The 15007-nt window shown below is 50.5% G+C and overlaps 4 protein-coding genes across 4 annotated transcripts; 2 read left to right on the plus strand and 2 right to left on the minus strand.

The window, feature by feature from the left end:
• Positions 1-854: 854 nt before the first annotated feature.
• On the minus strand, positions 855-1997 carry N7539_004631 (serine-leucine-rich repeat protein; the record flags this gene model as incomplete). The annotated part of the gene is made up of 1 exon (XM_056934233.1): positions 855-1997. One exon carries the CDS (start codon positions 1995-1997, stop codon positions 855-857), a length of 1143 nt encoding a protein of 380 aa, XP_056791774.1.
• A 411-nt stretch (positions 1998-2408) lies between these two features.
• On the minus strand, positions 2409-7835 carry N7539_004632 (uncharacterized protein; the record flags this gene model as incomplete). The annotated part of the gene is made up of 9 exons (XM_056934234.1): positions 2409-3251; positions 3316-3950; positions 4002-4142; positions 4195-4715; positions 4771-5310; positions 5373-5606; positions 5661-6648; positions 6702-7618; positions 7684-7835. The coding sequence occupies 9 exons, from the start codon at positions 7833-7835 to the stop codon at positions 2409-2411; spliced, it is 4971 nt and encodes a 1656-aa protein (XP_056791775.1).
• A 348-nt stretch (positions 7836-8183) lies between these two features.
• On the plus strand, positions 8184-8874 carry N7539_004633 (protein transporter TIM23; the record flags this gene model as incomplete). The annotated part of the gene is made up of 2 exons (XM_056934235.1): positions 8184-8777; positions 8851-8874. The coding sequence occupies 2 exons, from the start codon at positions 8184-8186 to the stop codon at positions 8872-8874; spliced, it is 618 nt and encodes a 205-aa protein (XP_056791776.1).
• A 1903-nt stretch (positions 8875-10777) lies between these two features.
• N7539_004634 (Zn(II)2Cys6 transcription factor) lies at positions 10778-12661 on the plus strand (the record flags this gene model as incomplete). The annotated part of the gene is made up of 1 exon (XM_056934236.1): positions 10778-12661. One exon carries the CDS (start codon positions 10778-10780, stop codon positions 12659-12661), a length of 1884 nt encoding a protein of 627 aa, XP_056791777.1.
• Positions 12662-15007: the final 2346 nt, after the last annotated feature.

Below are 15007 nucleotides of genomic sequence, written 5' to 3' on the forward strand. Positions count from 1 at the left end.
CAAGCGGATCACGTGACTGTGGGACTGCAAAGTGGATGCCGCTGACGGAATGGTGCAGTGTCGTACTACCTTTGTACCTTCAGCGTTGTACCTCAGTAGCACTACTGTACCAATGAATAATGTTGCATTTGAGGTGGACACTATAGGAATGATCAGTGGAATACATGGAAGATTGCTTTTTTTTCATACGGTCTCACATGATATTCGCGTCGAAAGTGACATGATGGAGCCTTTTCAAGGACAACATATGCTGGCAACAAGCTTTCTATAACCAGATATGGTAACCTTGTCCGGGTAATATACTAATAGATGCGGACCGGTGCTCGCTCGCGATAGATACTTCAACGCTGTAATACAACCTGGTCCCTGGATCAAACTTGTCCCTTTTCGCTCTATTACATCTTCATCTAGACGAGAATGTCGGTAAGACCAGGAATCTTGATGATTTGAGTCATACATTGTAGGTTTAATTCATGGAAACTGAGCCTGCTTCATACTAGGAACCTGATGCCTTCGCGCGAGTTACATTCTCTTCCATGGCCCATCACATTGTGCCATGCAGAGTCCGATTTTAGAGAATGTTTACTGACCCGTTAATATATGTTATGCTTCACGACCGCTCAACGCCATGTTGTATTGAGTGGACGCGAATTGTTAGCTGAGAAAATGTCTGAACAGATCACGTCTAGGCCGAAGCCTGTGATATAAGTGTCTTGATGTGTGTCGTTCTCCGTGCTGGTGCGAAGACGGTATCAATCGTGATTGAACATTTCATGTATATAGCTTGAATCAATCGTGAGTCGTGGCCATGGTCAATCATAGCGTGCGCTCAGATGTGACCGAATAAACTCCTATCACCAACCATCATTGTTTTTAGCGTTGTCCATCGCCTCATTTCTTTCAGCCTGCTGGCCCCAGCTGCCTTGTTCAGATCCATTGCCATCCCAATCTTCCTTCTCCGGGGCTTTTTCAGGCTGCTGGTTGTCCGCGGTGCCCCAATTATCATTCTGAGATTGATCCTGGTCGTGATTGTTTTGACCTTTCCAATCTTCATTCTCATCTGCGCCCCAACCCCCATTCTCATTGTGAGATTGACCATGGTTGTCATCGTTCTGGCTATGGTTCCCCCAGCCCTCTTCTGATGCTCTTTTCTCGCAATTCTGCCGAGTCGATTTATTCTGACCTCGATTTTGCCGCCGACTCTCCTTGATATCAGCTTGATCCTGTTGCTGATTGGCATTCTGAGGCTGGTCCTGGTCGTCATTGTTCTGACTTTGGTTGCCCCAGCTCGTTTCTGCTCCTTGGTCCTTTTGCTTCTTCTTGGACGGTTCATCGCGAGTCTGATTTTGGCGGCGATTGTTGTTATTTTTCTTCGTTTGTTCTTGCTGTTCCTGCTGGGATGAATTTTGAGTGTTTTCATTGTTTGTATCTTTGTCTTTGTTGCCATCGTCATTGTCGGCCTTCTGATTCTTCTTCTTTTTCTTCCTGTTTCGTGGAGGCTCACGGCCTTCATTTTTGTTGTTCTGCTTGTTGTTATCTTGGCTCGCTTTGCCTTTCTTTTGACCAGTCTTTACCGGTTTGCCTTTCTTTTGACCAGTCTTTACCGGTTTGCCTCGACCCTGCTCGGCACTTGACGAAGAGTGTGGAGCGCCAGCACGTCTGCAGTCTTGCGCACGATGACGACTCGGATCCCTGCAGGTACGGTGTCTGTTCAGATACTCCAGCTCCACAGGTTCACCGTAATGTCTGCGCGAGGGCCGCATCCATCCGTGTGATGTGTATCTTGGCATGGGTGGACCATAGTAAAGGCCTCCTCGCTCGACATCTTGATTTTGAAGGCGCTCACGGGATATGTGACGGAATAACTGCAGGCGGACTCGATGGCGAGTTACATTGTTGGTAATATGGTGTCGATACCAGAAGAGGACCAGTGCGCCAATAAAGACAATAGAAAACGGGATGGATATCAGCAGAGTGATCATCACGTTGCCTTTCATACTGAGCGATGCGTCTTAGCCGAAGTATGCAGCGCAGTGCGTCGCAGATCAAAGGTGGAATGCTTGAATGAGATGGGGTATACGACGAGCGCCTAGAAGAAGGAGTCCGGAAGGTGGGAGCAATAATGGAAAAGCTCTGTCAGTTCTGCTGGGGGTGGGTGCAAACAGAGTCGGATTACTTGCAAAGGTTCAAAGTTGTGCTTGATGGGACGCGTGAGCCAACTTACATTGTTCTCGTCCGTCGTGACAGTGAAAGGCTAAGGGAGTAGAAGTGCTGAGAAAGTGGAGGACTGGAGAAAGAAAGGCAGAGTACAATTCGGGGGCTCTCGACGTGAACCATAGAACGTCAGCAAAACAGAGTCTATTTGAATTTTTGGTCATAACTAGCATGAGACTCGACGTGCGCTAAATCTATTGTTGCCCACCCGCGCTCAACTTGCCGAGTGCCCCTTGAATCCTGCACAAAAGATTCTCGTGGAGAGAAACATTTCTGCCGACATCTAGAAGAGATTGCAATTGTTGTTGCAAGATCACCGGAAACGCGTCTAGAGCCTTGGGTGCACGGAAATCGTTCGATGAAAGTGCAGAGGCGATGCTGATAACTCGCACAATCAAAGCAAAAGCTTCCGGCTTGGAAGTCCAACCCAGCAACCCATCCATTTCGTTGTCGTGCTTGATCACCTCGATGAGGTATTCCAGGCCTTCCGATGCCCAAGTCGCAACGTGACGTGTCTGTGTGTGAGGATAGGCATTTCGCTTCAGCTGCAAGAGCACTGGGCACCATAGATCGACCTCGCGTACTTCATCAATGAAAAGATTCTGTTTCTCCTCCACAAAGAGGACGTGACTTTCCTGTCGGTACTGGGCCATTAAAACAGAGACGGAAGTAAGGCGATGTTGCATGTCAGAACCGCTGATGTGAGGCTCTTGGCCGGTGAGATATTCCAGGACCCGACGGGCAAGGTACATCGAGTCGGAGTAATGATCTGTTATGAAGTGTGACAATGTCTCGCTGGCATTCAGAGGACCGAGGGCAAGGGCAGCCGATGGAGAGATCGAAGACCCAGAGAAAATTCGCGATGCGGTAGATGCGGCGATGTCTCGGAGCTCCTCATCATCATCATTGAGCAAATCATAGAGAACAAGATAAACCTCAAGTAGGATTTCATCGGTTCGTGGTTCGTGTATCCCATCACGAAGAAATCGTGAGAAGCTTTGCACAGAAACCGCAGCAGCATGTCGGGTTGTGAATTCCTATACAAAGTTGGGATCAGTTTCAATCTTTTGGGAAAACATAGAAAATATGGGTCAGACACACAGTTTCCTCACTGAGTGCGTGACGGAGCTTGAGGATCCAGCAACGCAACACGACCAATACGTTAAGACTCGAGTTTTCTGGGGGCCGTTGAGCTCGGATGGCCAAGAGGCACCCCGTAAGACGAATTTCTGAATCCGTAGACTGTCTGTTCCATTTTTGTATATCCACCTCAGGCCTGAAATGGCTCAGGAGCTGATCGCAAGGCAGATGCAATGCATGGAGCTCTCGTTCTGACGTAGCCAGTAACTTCTCGACAATGATTGCCAAGTTAACAGACGCAAGTGACTTTGCTTCGCTTGAATAGTCACCCAGAATTACTGCGCAGTAGAGACCACTCAGTGGTGTGGTATACCTGTCGTTTCCAGCGGTAACTTCCGGCAGCTGCTGTAAAATCCAACAGCTGACATCAACGTCGAATTGTGAGACACTGGTGAAGAATGCAGGTATCTCGGTCCAAGACCGTGAGATGAGTGTCCTGAGCAATACAAACCAGGCCAAAGCTCTCCTGAGGAGGGCAGATGCTCGAGTACGACTGACAAGGTTCCATCCTGGTTGTCTAGCATCGAAGTGGTGACTCAAGATGCCGTCAATATCGTGCTCTTCGGAAATTCCCAGAATGAAAATTACGAGGCGGTCTATGAAATAGTGTTAGTATTTGAGAAGCCTGCCGTTTCATCAGAACGTACCCTCAGTTTGAGCAGCGATGCCACGAGCGATTATGTCGTTCATTGTTTGAATCAGGCACGTTGCCACAGCGGGCGATCTAGCGGCTGTGAAAAGTTTGCAGAGCACCAAGCGCATCGCACTAAGGAGATCTCCCAGATTGCCTAGAAAGATCAGTGTGTGTTCGGTCGAATACTAAGTGTAAATGAAACTTACTATTCCAGTAGGCATTGGTTGAAGCTGAGAAGCGCCGGACACAGTAGCGGACACACAAAGCTGTGCCGTGTAAGAGGTTCTCTGATGCGTCATCGTCGAGCAAATTCACCAGATCTTTCATATCTTCAACAATATTCTCTCTTGTGAGTAAAGACGCGTAGACTCGAGCCGCATGCTCGCGAATACCCCATACTGGACTTTTGAAGTGAACCAGAACAAGCTGGCGGAGCTGCATATCGTAGTCGTCGCCAACCGAAGGTACTTTTTCGCCAATGAGCTCCAACGCTGGAAAGATTCTTTCGGTTATGATGTCCGTGCCATCTTGGGCAGTTGTGCCGTCCGAAGACGCGAGCAATGCCGCCAGCAGTTCGAAAAGACCAGCATATTTGGGGAAAGAGATCTTGGAGCCAGGCTCTGACCCAGACGTACCGCCGAATCCGGCCACGGCTCCGGGGACCATGCGGCACATTCTCGTGAGGAGAGCACGGAAAAGCATGAGACCAGAGTTTCGAAGAGCCCAGCTGGGGACAAAGCGTTAGTACGTATACTCAAACAGGGTAGATTGCCTTCACGTACATTGGTGATCCAAGGGTCTCCGCCGAAAGGGTCAGTCCAGGCATTATGAAAGGCTCTGTAAAGGGACCAAGCTTGGTATTGGTGAATATGTCTTTCAAGCAATTCATAGCATGCACCTGCGGAAGCTCCAAATACTGCTCCTCTTTGTTATATTTCACGGGAAGACGTGAGATTTGGCGAAGATCTTCCATGGCATCAGCAAAGAAAGGTGTGCGGTGAAGAGAGCACAGAATTCCGGTCATAAGTGCAGGCAACCCGGCGGACCTTCGAGTCAATTTGGAAGCAGACTCGAAAATAGTCTTTCTTGCGTCTTGATACCAACCCCTTGGGAGTTCTTGAATTGTTAGGTCACTCGATCTCGTACATCGTTCACAGCAGGTGGCGAATGTTTGCGATACGGTGGAAAAGGCTCCGCGATGGCGTAGTTCGGCAAGCTGGATGAAGCTTGCTCGACCGATGTTTTCAAAGTCGGCAAGCTGAAGTCCATCCTTACCAGACGGTCCGTATGTCGTATTTAACAAAGTAGCGTGAAGCAAAAGGCTTCGGAAACGTAAGCCACACTCTTCACGGCGATCAGTGAGTGGCACACGGGAGTGACATACCTGGATTCCCGAAGAGCTCTCCATGAGTACGAAAGAATATCCTTTGGTCCAACTGCTAGATCCTCGGCAGGATCATCCGTGTGGCCCTCTGGAGAGTCGATGCACAGGATAGGTTTGACCTCTTCCCAAACTCTGTTACAAATGAAGAGAATACGGTCATGAATTGACCTCCATGACTCGGTTGTTGGCCCATCTAGAAGAAGATTGTGGAAGTTCGGCATTGAAATAATATATCTGTATGATTCATTAGTCAGAGCTTACGCAATTGAACGTGATCGAGTGGCTGACCTGAGTCCAGACATGTAACCGTGCAAAGGAGCTTCACGCAAAGTCGCGCTAAAGAGGCCCTTAGAAGATGAGAGTCGCTCCTCTAATTTGCTCAAAATGTGATTGACAACAGAGACTTTGCTTGACCACCACATCTCGCTGGACAATAGAGGGTGACTTGGCAATGCGGCGCAGAAGATGATATGGTACAGGCGAGCTACAGTATCTGCATGGTCTGCCCGACTGGTATTGCTGGCGGTCAGTTCGGCGCGTGATAGCGCGTGTGCCACGCCCATGACCGGAGAGGAACCTGAAATCCCCTGAGCTTCGAAACCGTTCATCAAAATTTCGCGGGGGAAGTGATTGAGGAGCAGGAGCGCAGTGTGTCGAACTTCCTCAAAAGGATCGAGTAGCAAGTCCACCAAAAGCCGAAGGAGTTGAGGCTTGAAGACTTCCAGATGGCTCTTCCACCGACTTTCGACCTCGGATTTGGCTGGTGGAATATTGGTTCGTGGGTCAAGGTTGGATTCTAGTAAGAGCTTCAATCCTTTGAGGGCACTAATGTGGCGAGGGTAAGATGCGGTCACGACGAGATCACCCATGAGGAAGTCGACGTATCTCTTCAAGAATTCCGTGACCTCCTCGTCGCTCTTCACAAAACCTGCTGGAATATTGGGATTTGCCAATGTAGAGCTATCGTGGCCCTGGTCCGCTACCGATATAAGGATGCCACTCTTTACCCGCACGATGAGTTTTCTAGTCAGACTCATGATCTCACCTCGGCTGTAAGAGTCTGAGTCTGCGTGCATCGATGGCAGACCCCTCATTATTGAGTCTATGGCAAGAGTAGTGAAAGGCTTGATGGTTGAGAATGCTGTCACGAGGAGTGATAAAGCTGCAATCCGAATGTTTGGCTCCCTGTGAAGCAGAAACTTTCCCAGTTCGTCGCTTCTGAGTACAAGCCTCGGTGAACTATCGCTTTTGATATCACTTTGTTTCGAGCCGTCATCTGCATTGAGTGAATTAGCGATTATCACCTGGGGAGCAAGTGGGGTGACTAACAATCCTCATGGACGAGATTGGTCTTTTTGCCTATTTGCAAGACAGCGAACAAAAGAAGGTACTCGTTGTCTTCTGCATCAGTCATGTTCCCTTTGAGAACACTTTGCAGAGGTAGTGTGTTCACAAAAGCCATGAAACCAGCAGGATCAGCGGAGAACACCGGTTGGAGAATTTGGGTCGACATGGCTTCGAGATTGTCGGCGACGTGCAGCATCATGTATCGCACAGGGGCTAGCCATATCGCCGATACAATTTTTTCCGGGCTTTCAGCCTTCATTTTCTGCAGAAATGCGCCCAGAACATTCCCACATGCGCCAGAAAGCTCGCGACTGTTGGTTTGTGTCAAAAGACACAGCACAAAGACCTTTGCCGCCAATTCCTCTGATACCTCCGTAGAAGTGTCCAAGGCACTGACTGAGAACACGGCCTCCTTAGCCTTTCCAAGATCGTACACCCATCTCTCTTTGTTGGCATCAAGCCATTCCTGTAATAAGCCTATGAAGGCAGTGCTTGACAGAGAACCTTTGCGGATGCACATTTCGAAACAGACCACTGAGGCTTTTAATCGAGATTTGGGTTCACCAAGTACGATACTTGGGACGATAGAGTCCACAATGGCTTTCACAATCAGCTGCTCATCAGCACCATGAATATGCTTCCCTAGCAGAGTGACCAGAGAGCCTAAGAGCTGCTTGAGGGGTTTTGGCTTTGCGTCTTCATATCGACTCATGAATACTTCGAAGACAGCTAGCCACGTCTCTGGTGAAAGAGCTAGCTTTCGAGTCTCTTCGATTTTGGAGGTTGCCGCAGCATCCAGAAAAGCGGACACGGCGTTGCAAGCTGCCGCTGAATGCAATGTTGATAGTGAAGGCGTTGACACAGTCAGTATCAGAGATTGCCAGACACGATCCACTTTACTAATTCCGATTTAGTACTTTGATGAATCATGGTGCGTACAATTTTCAATGGATCCCAGACTCACGGACGATCTTCACAGGTCAAAGCTAGCTTGACAAGTTGGCCCTTAGCAAGATCTTGCAAAGTCTTTTCGGGCAAGAATTGCACCTCTTGTGCGACATCGTCAAGTTTGATAGGTGCCGCCCGGGACTCGGCGCGAGAATTTTCAAGTTGCATTGCTATACACGGGGCCTTCCTGCATGGCCTATCCGGTTCTGTTAATGCCGAATATTCCCACGTCGACTTCAATAATATGATTTTTTTTAAGATTTGCACAGGACTATGCAGACTTGCCCGCAATCACCGTGGTGCCTCAGGTGTCAATACATGCGGCAGGAGTCACCGCTTGGAGTGATTCTCGGGTGAACAAATCTCCGTAACACCCCAGTCACGGGACCGAAGTTTTTGCTGGCGGCCGGCAGTCGGTGGAGCTGTGATCAAGGGACTGTCAAGTTCGTCCATCTTCTCCGTCTTTCCCTCACCGTCGCATACCATCATACCGTCATCTTTCCTGCCCTTTCCATCATGGCTATCTGGGACAACTTGGGCGGACGTAAGGAGACCGCGGCTCCCTCGCCATACGATGCCTCTAACGCGCAAGACGCAACCTCATTCTTGTCCGAAGTCGCCATTCCCGATCCAACTCAATTGCATCCCCTAGCCGGTCTGAACCAAGATACTCTCGACTACTTGACCCTTGAAGATTCTGCCCTTGACTCTCTTCCCGGCTCTCGTTCTGTTTTGCCATCTCGCGGCTGGTCCGACGACCTTTGTTATGGTGCCGGCACTACATACTTGGTCGCTCTGACCGTTGGTGGCGCATGGGGTCTCGCGGAAGGATTGAATAAGACACCAGTCACAGCCCCTCCCAAGATTCGGTTGAACGGCGTGCTGAACTCCATCACTCGTCGAGGTCCCTTCCTGGGCAACTCTGCCGGTGTGGTGGCGATGGTGTATAACGGATTCAACTCGGCCATCGGATACGCTCGGGGCAAACATGATGCCGCCAACAGCGTTGCAGCTGGCGCCCTCAGCGGCATGCTCTTTAAGAGCACGCGCGGCGTCAAGCCCATGATGATCTCTGGAGGCATTGTGGCGTCCATTGCGGGCGCGTGGGCTGTGAGTAATCAGTGGACAGCGTTTTATCGGCACCCTCACGAAATAATCTGACACTGACTCTTTTCTTCTCCAGGTCACCCGCAAGGCCCTTTTCTAAAATAATACCGACACGACCATCTCTTGTCCTTTCACTCTATTCCTCAATCCCCCGACTCTCCGAGCCCCTTCCACCATAACCTCTACGATCTCGGCGACGACTGACCCGTCAACCGCTTCTTTCCACCCGCAATGTATTACAACGGCTTTTTCGATTCTTTTCCCTTGCAGATCTCTTCACTCTGGCGCTTAAAGCATCCATATTTCGCATTTTTGCGTGGGCTGGGATTTGGGGGTGTGATTCTGGATTTTGTATTTTGTACCCACCTCGTTTTTCATCTTCCTCTGTCTGTGTACATAGAAAAGTCCCTTTGCATCACTGGGCTTATCGACCATGACACCTGCACCCAAGTGTCTTCGTCATTTAACCTTAATTCTGCGAGGGGACTTCGAATAGAGAATTCCGCATGTATTGACGGTTTGTCACTCCGATCCCTTCTCTCGGTCCCAAAATCGGTCTTGGTCTCCAGGTATCCAGTGTCCAAGGCTGACACTGGCGAGAGTCACCGCAGAACTCTGGGCCGTGGAGGTTGTTCAATCGTCTCGGACACGAGCATTGGACTTCTACCTATCAATCAGTCAAGCACGTCACCCACGCCAGTATTTGATAACCACCAGCCAGAAGATGGACGTGCAAGCCTGGCCAGTGCAGTGGCAGGGGAAAAGATTGCCTGAACCTGCTCAAACAGTTTATGGATCAAAACAAACCACAACGGAAGAGCGCCCGTGTGTAAATCGGCTTGTACAACATACTACGTAGTGCCGAGACTAGAACTATCCCAGTGGAGGTACTCAGTAGATCAGATACCGACGTGATCAAACATGCTGGTGCCCCACCGTTGATCATTTACAAGACAGGCATGATCTCTAAGAGCGTAGTATGCATTATACATGTAGAGAAACACAAGACTGCATGACACGAGACATCAAAGCTCATTCCCGATCAAGGCCACGGTGAAGTAGTGGGGAAAATAAAACGATTTTCTTGATAAGACATCGTTGTATCTACTGATTCAATGATCCATCATGATACCCAGGGCTTCAAACCTGGCAGCCATTGCTAAGCATGACTCCCTGGGACGCATGAATTACGTTTGAAGGTCGGCTTGGAGAAGGTTCCACATCGCTAGAAACCTCAAACCTGAGAGCTCAATATAAATCGAGGTCCTGTCTTGGAGGATGTTGGAGCGTATCTACGAATTGTCAACTTTCGTCCAAGCCGAAGTGAGGCGCAACTTTCACAATCGCTTTCAGAGGCTGGTCTGGACTAGCTTAATACGCAGTCCATCTCATCCAACGAACTGTGCTGGGTCTGTGGGGGCATCGCCTATCAAACAAACTCTTCCTTCCAGGTACTGTTGACGTGGTAGTCGTCAGAGCCGCGTAGCATGTGCCAAGCATCGAGATCGTGCAGGGCAGCTCTGTCAGGCTGAACCATTACAATATGTGTCAATCAAGTATCGGCGAGGCAGAGTCGATACTTGCTGCGCTGAAGCGATCGTTCCCATCCATCTGCCCCATCACACACTTCACATTGCAAACAGAAAACACTAAAAACTGTTTGGTAAACAGTGTAAACGGCCCACCCGTCGGACTGCGGCCTGCGGCACTTCGCACGGCAGAGATCTGGCGGAAGGTGAAAAACGCCGATTTGGAGGAGCCTCAACAGAATCTGGCCCGCTGCCCGATGCGGAGTGGCGAATTGGACAGACCCAAGCATCACCGGCGACATCCACCTCCATCTCCACCTCGAAAGTCCAACGTCTGGTCGCGAAGAGGCGCGTTGTCACGCGTTACACCCAACGACAGCCAGCCATAGTCACTCAAGCTCGAGCATCCATCTCTGACCGCAACGGTCTCGACTCCAGGCGCACCCCGAAAATCCCTCGTGCGATTTTGTCGGGATGCCGGCGAGTTCACAAGCTAGCAATGTGAGAGTGCCCAAAACGCGCACCAAGACCTTCACAGGATGCTGGACCTGTCGATCTCGCCGGGTAAAATGTGATGATGAACGGCCTGTCTGTCGTCGCTGTCGCCAAAGCGGCTGGCACTGTCAAGGATACGGACTGCGTCTGGGATGGTCTCAGACTCCCGGTAGCCGATCTCAGCGACGGCAGACACAGTGGTCTGCGCTTCAACTCCTGCCGAACTTGTCGTCGTCGGCTGTGAATGCGCTCCTGGCCGACTTGGATGGCTGGTCTGGGGAAGGGCCGTCTCAGGAAAGAGGGCCTTTTACGGTGTTTTCTTTATCCAATCTCGAGGCCGACGGAGCCGGGGTAGAAGTCGCGTCTTCAGATACCCCGCAGAGCAATTCCGCTTCCTCGTCGGCCGCATCGCCCAGCACGGACAACGCGCACGATGCATGCGACGGTAGTACCTCACTGCCACTAAGGCCGTCGTCCTGGGAACACCGGATCAGGTCCACCACGACAGACTCATCATCACCCGAGGCAGACTCGTTGATGGATGATACATGCGCTGCCCCGTCCTCGCGATCGTCGCCTTATGAGCGACTTTCAGCGACGCCCAGCGACATCGAGGAAATCGTGCGAGATTACTTTCCCACCATAATGACCAGAGATCGCGCTGATGTCAATCGATATGGCACTACCCATGTGTTGCCTGGGTCGCCATTATCAAGGCACCCCTCTCCTATGATGGCCATAAATTCAATCCAGCTCCCACGGCCTGAGGCTGAGCTTATACACCACTGGAATACGTTCCTCTCCGGCAACATGCTTTTGGTCGATTCTCCGGGCAATGCTTGTCGAACAGTGTTCTTGCCAATGGCCCTCCAGGGACTTGAGGCTTCTCCCAAGGAACCAAGTATACATCTCTCTATTCTTCACGCCATCTGCGCTTCATCCGCCTTCAGCCTTGCTCATCTCCGCCAAGATACACGGTATCAATCCCTGGCAACCCATCACGATCAACTTGCGATTCGCCATCTACGACACAACCTCGCCCGTGGTATTCGGCTTGACGAGCCCACCCTGGCCGCTGTACTAAGCTGTATCACAGCCGAAGCCATGTCTGGACGCAGGCGTCGATGGAGAGCGCATGTCACCGGTGGACTGGCTCTCTTGGAGCACGAGATTCGTGGAGGGTGGGTTCCCGGACCGGCTGCGTCTCGCCTGATTCAAAGCTATCTCTCACTGTCTGTGCTCTGCGCTTTGCCCGTGTCACCACACTTAATGCCCCTTCTGGACGATTCGCCGGATCTGCGTCACTACCTAGAACTCAGCCACGGGATCAATGGGCCTCTCGTGCAGTTCATAGCCTATATCACATCCATTGTCGACTCAAGAGCATCAATCCATTCCGAGGAGCTGGATCGCCTCGAGATGCAACTCCACCAACACTCCTCACTACTCTCGATAACAAGCGGGCCGGGTTCCACCCTTGTCCAACACGCGCTGAACTCCTTTTATTTTGCTTCAATCATCTACTTCCGTCGCAACCTGCGACATGCCTCCCCCTCTGACGTTCAAGACCTGGTGGAAAAGGCCGTGGAAGAGCTGGAGGCTGTCGAGACGATCAGCAACGAAAGAGGAGGCTGCGCTTACAATTGGGCCAACTTTGTTGTCGCTGCTGAATGTGAGCGTGCGGACCTTCGAGCGCGAATAGCCGCCTTCTTTGATCGAAAGAGTCGACATGGCATACACAACATCAAGGTGATGAGCGAAGTGGTTCAAGAGCTGTGGCAAAGGCGGGACCAGGCCGTTGGCCAAGATATTCACTGGCAACAAATCGCCCAGGAGGCGGATTTCGACATCATGCTATGTTGATGAAGATGGGAGGAATCTTTCGTTGCGTCAGCGTTCTACCTGGCTTGTCGCTCTGCGCTTCGCTCACGCCTGGCTGTTTCGGGGCAAGGAGTTTCGACAAATTATTATATACCCCAATGATCTTAATGTATATCTCGATGTACAAATTTTCTACCACATTTTGGGTGGTATATCAATATTCCCAGTGAACTCATGTCGCGCTCGTGTAATGTAGGCTCTCCGGTCCCTTTTTAGCCTTGTATTAGCTGAGGACGGGAGATGCACTGCATTGATTATCACCTACAAGTGGCAAGCTGTCAGCAGTCGGGCTATTCCCTACCTAGTTTAAAGGGTGGACTGTAGTCTGTACAAGTCTACAGTCCCTATCGTTTACATCCGATAATGCACTTGAGCAATAGCGTTCCAATCGTTGAACAAACTTTTGTCCTGCCTTGGATATTAACAAGCCTGACTATATTGATACCTAGCTCCTTAGATCCTTCAGTTTATGGCTGCACAATCCACTTATTCGTGAAGAATCAATCTGGGTTGCGAAGGCCCTGCGCCTCCTACACAATCACAATCACATCAACCAAGGCAGGTTTGCCGAGCCCTCGACCACAACCTCATCCCAGGCCCCTGATATGTTCACTAAGCTGTTGATAACTACAGCTAAAGTACCCCCGTCAACGGGCTGCATTTTGCACTCTGCAGATGCATGGGGCCGCTTGGTCCCCTCGCTTTGCAGTGTCGATTGCTGGACCTTCCTAATAAATCGCGCAGCCAGTAAACGACCCGTGTAATATGTTGACGATCGCTGCACTCCATGCGGTGCACTGCAGAGTGCAGACCCCCATATCAAGCCAATTACTGGGATCCGATACCCAGGGTGCCTGTGAGGGCCGCATCACGAAATAGAAAGCATTTTGCTGAGACTCGGGTATGGCGAAGCGAATGCACAGGGGACTGGTGGCTGCCTAAGGTAGATCCTTGCGTCGATTTGCATGATGCACCAATCTCTAGTATGAGTGGTAGTACCTACTAGGTAATAACATATGCCTGTGCACGTCCACCTAGTTTCTTTGAGTATAGAAGTGGGTTTCTTAGCATGGGTGTGTTGATAGAACCCTTTCCGACCTGAGTCGTTGGGGTTGACATCCTTTGCAGCGAATACTGACCTCGACTGATATGGTGAAGTTAGTCGGAATGGGAGCTTGACGAAAATCCAGGAACAGTTGGATTGGAAGCTCCCGTCTGCCCACTGCTCCCAGTCATGATGACCAGCCGGAAGGTGGCCAGGAGGTATCTCATTCTATCTCCATAGGTAATAGGCAAGTAGCAAGGTACTGGTAAGCCCCAGAGAAGTATACTTACTTATACAGTGCTTCCGCCCGTGGCTAAGTCAATCAAACATTGAAGCGATACCTAAACAGTGATAGAAAAAGGCGCTGTACCTCGAAGTCCAAACTTCACGTGGGCGCCTTGATATGGCCCAGCTTCAAGAACTGTCTCAATGCTGTCTTCATCCTAGTATGTCTTATGGGAGTACCTAATCATCGGTTTTGGGATGGTCACAGGTAGACAGAGAGTTCCTAGCAAAGTGAAGAGGGTCGGTGGTCGAGGTTCACATAAAACACACAATATCTTCTCTCGGCACATAGACATCTCCTGTTTGGCCCTCTCTGAAGGAAGAGATGATTGCTAATGTCTATAAACTTGTTTTGTTGCGGTGCATTGTGAAGTCATTCAACACCTATCAAAGCACGAAAGCAGATAAAGCCTAACAGAAAAGAAATAAAAAAAAAGAAATTTGGCCCAGCACACCAAAAGGTCTCAAGGGTTCGTCCCAAATTTGAATTTTGCCAAATTGGCGGAGGCGCCTCCGAATGCGGGGGAAGCTCATCAGCTGACCTGCCGCGCCTCCCGAAAGACTTGGCCAGGCTCTCTGCGTCTGCAGAGTTCCTTGAGATCTGCAGTAATGCGGTCGTCATCGTGGAATAGGAATATGGCCTGCCACCTCGTGGGCCCCAACCAGCTCCCTGCCAGCGCAACCTCCGTTATGTGGTGAAACTGGCCAGTATCAATCATTTAGACTCACATATTGCACACTATTTTTATCTGGCCCAGCCTCTTGGACGGTTTGTCCCTGGCCACACTCGAGTTCCCACTTTGCGAAAGCGACCGTTGACCCTTGACGGGGCTGCTCCCCACGCTAAGTCCCTGTTCGGTCGGGAGGCTGAGGCATCTTATCTTCTGGGTCCCCGTCTTGAAAATCGCCCGGTGGCCCTCCTGCGTTCGGATTTTCTTGGGGGAGCCTCTCTCTCTCTCTCCCTCCCTCTCTCTTGACGTTTCCGGAAATACCCACAG

This window comes from Penicillium diatomitis (genome assembly GCF_028827545.1).
Source record: "Penicillium diatomitis strain IBT 30728 chromosome Unknown utg000004l_segment0_segment0, whole genome shotgun sequence".
NCBI classification, from domain to species: domain Eukaryota; kingdom Fungi; phylum Ascomycota; class Eurotiomycetes; order Eurotiales; family Aspergillaceae; genus Penicillium; species Penicillium diatomitis.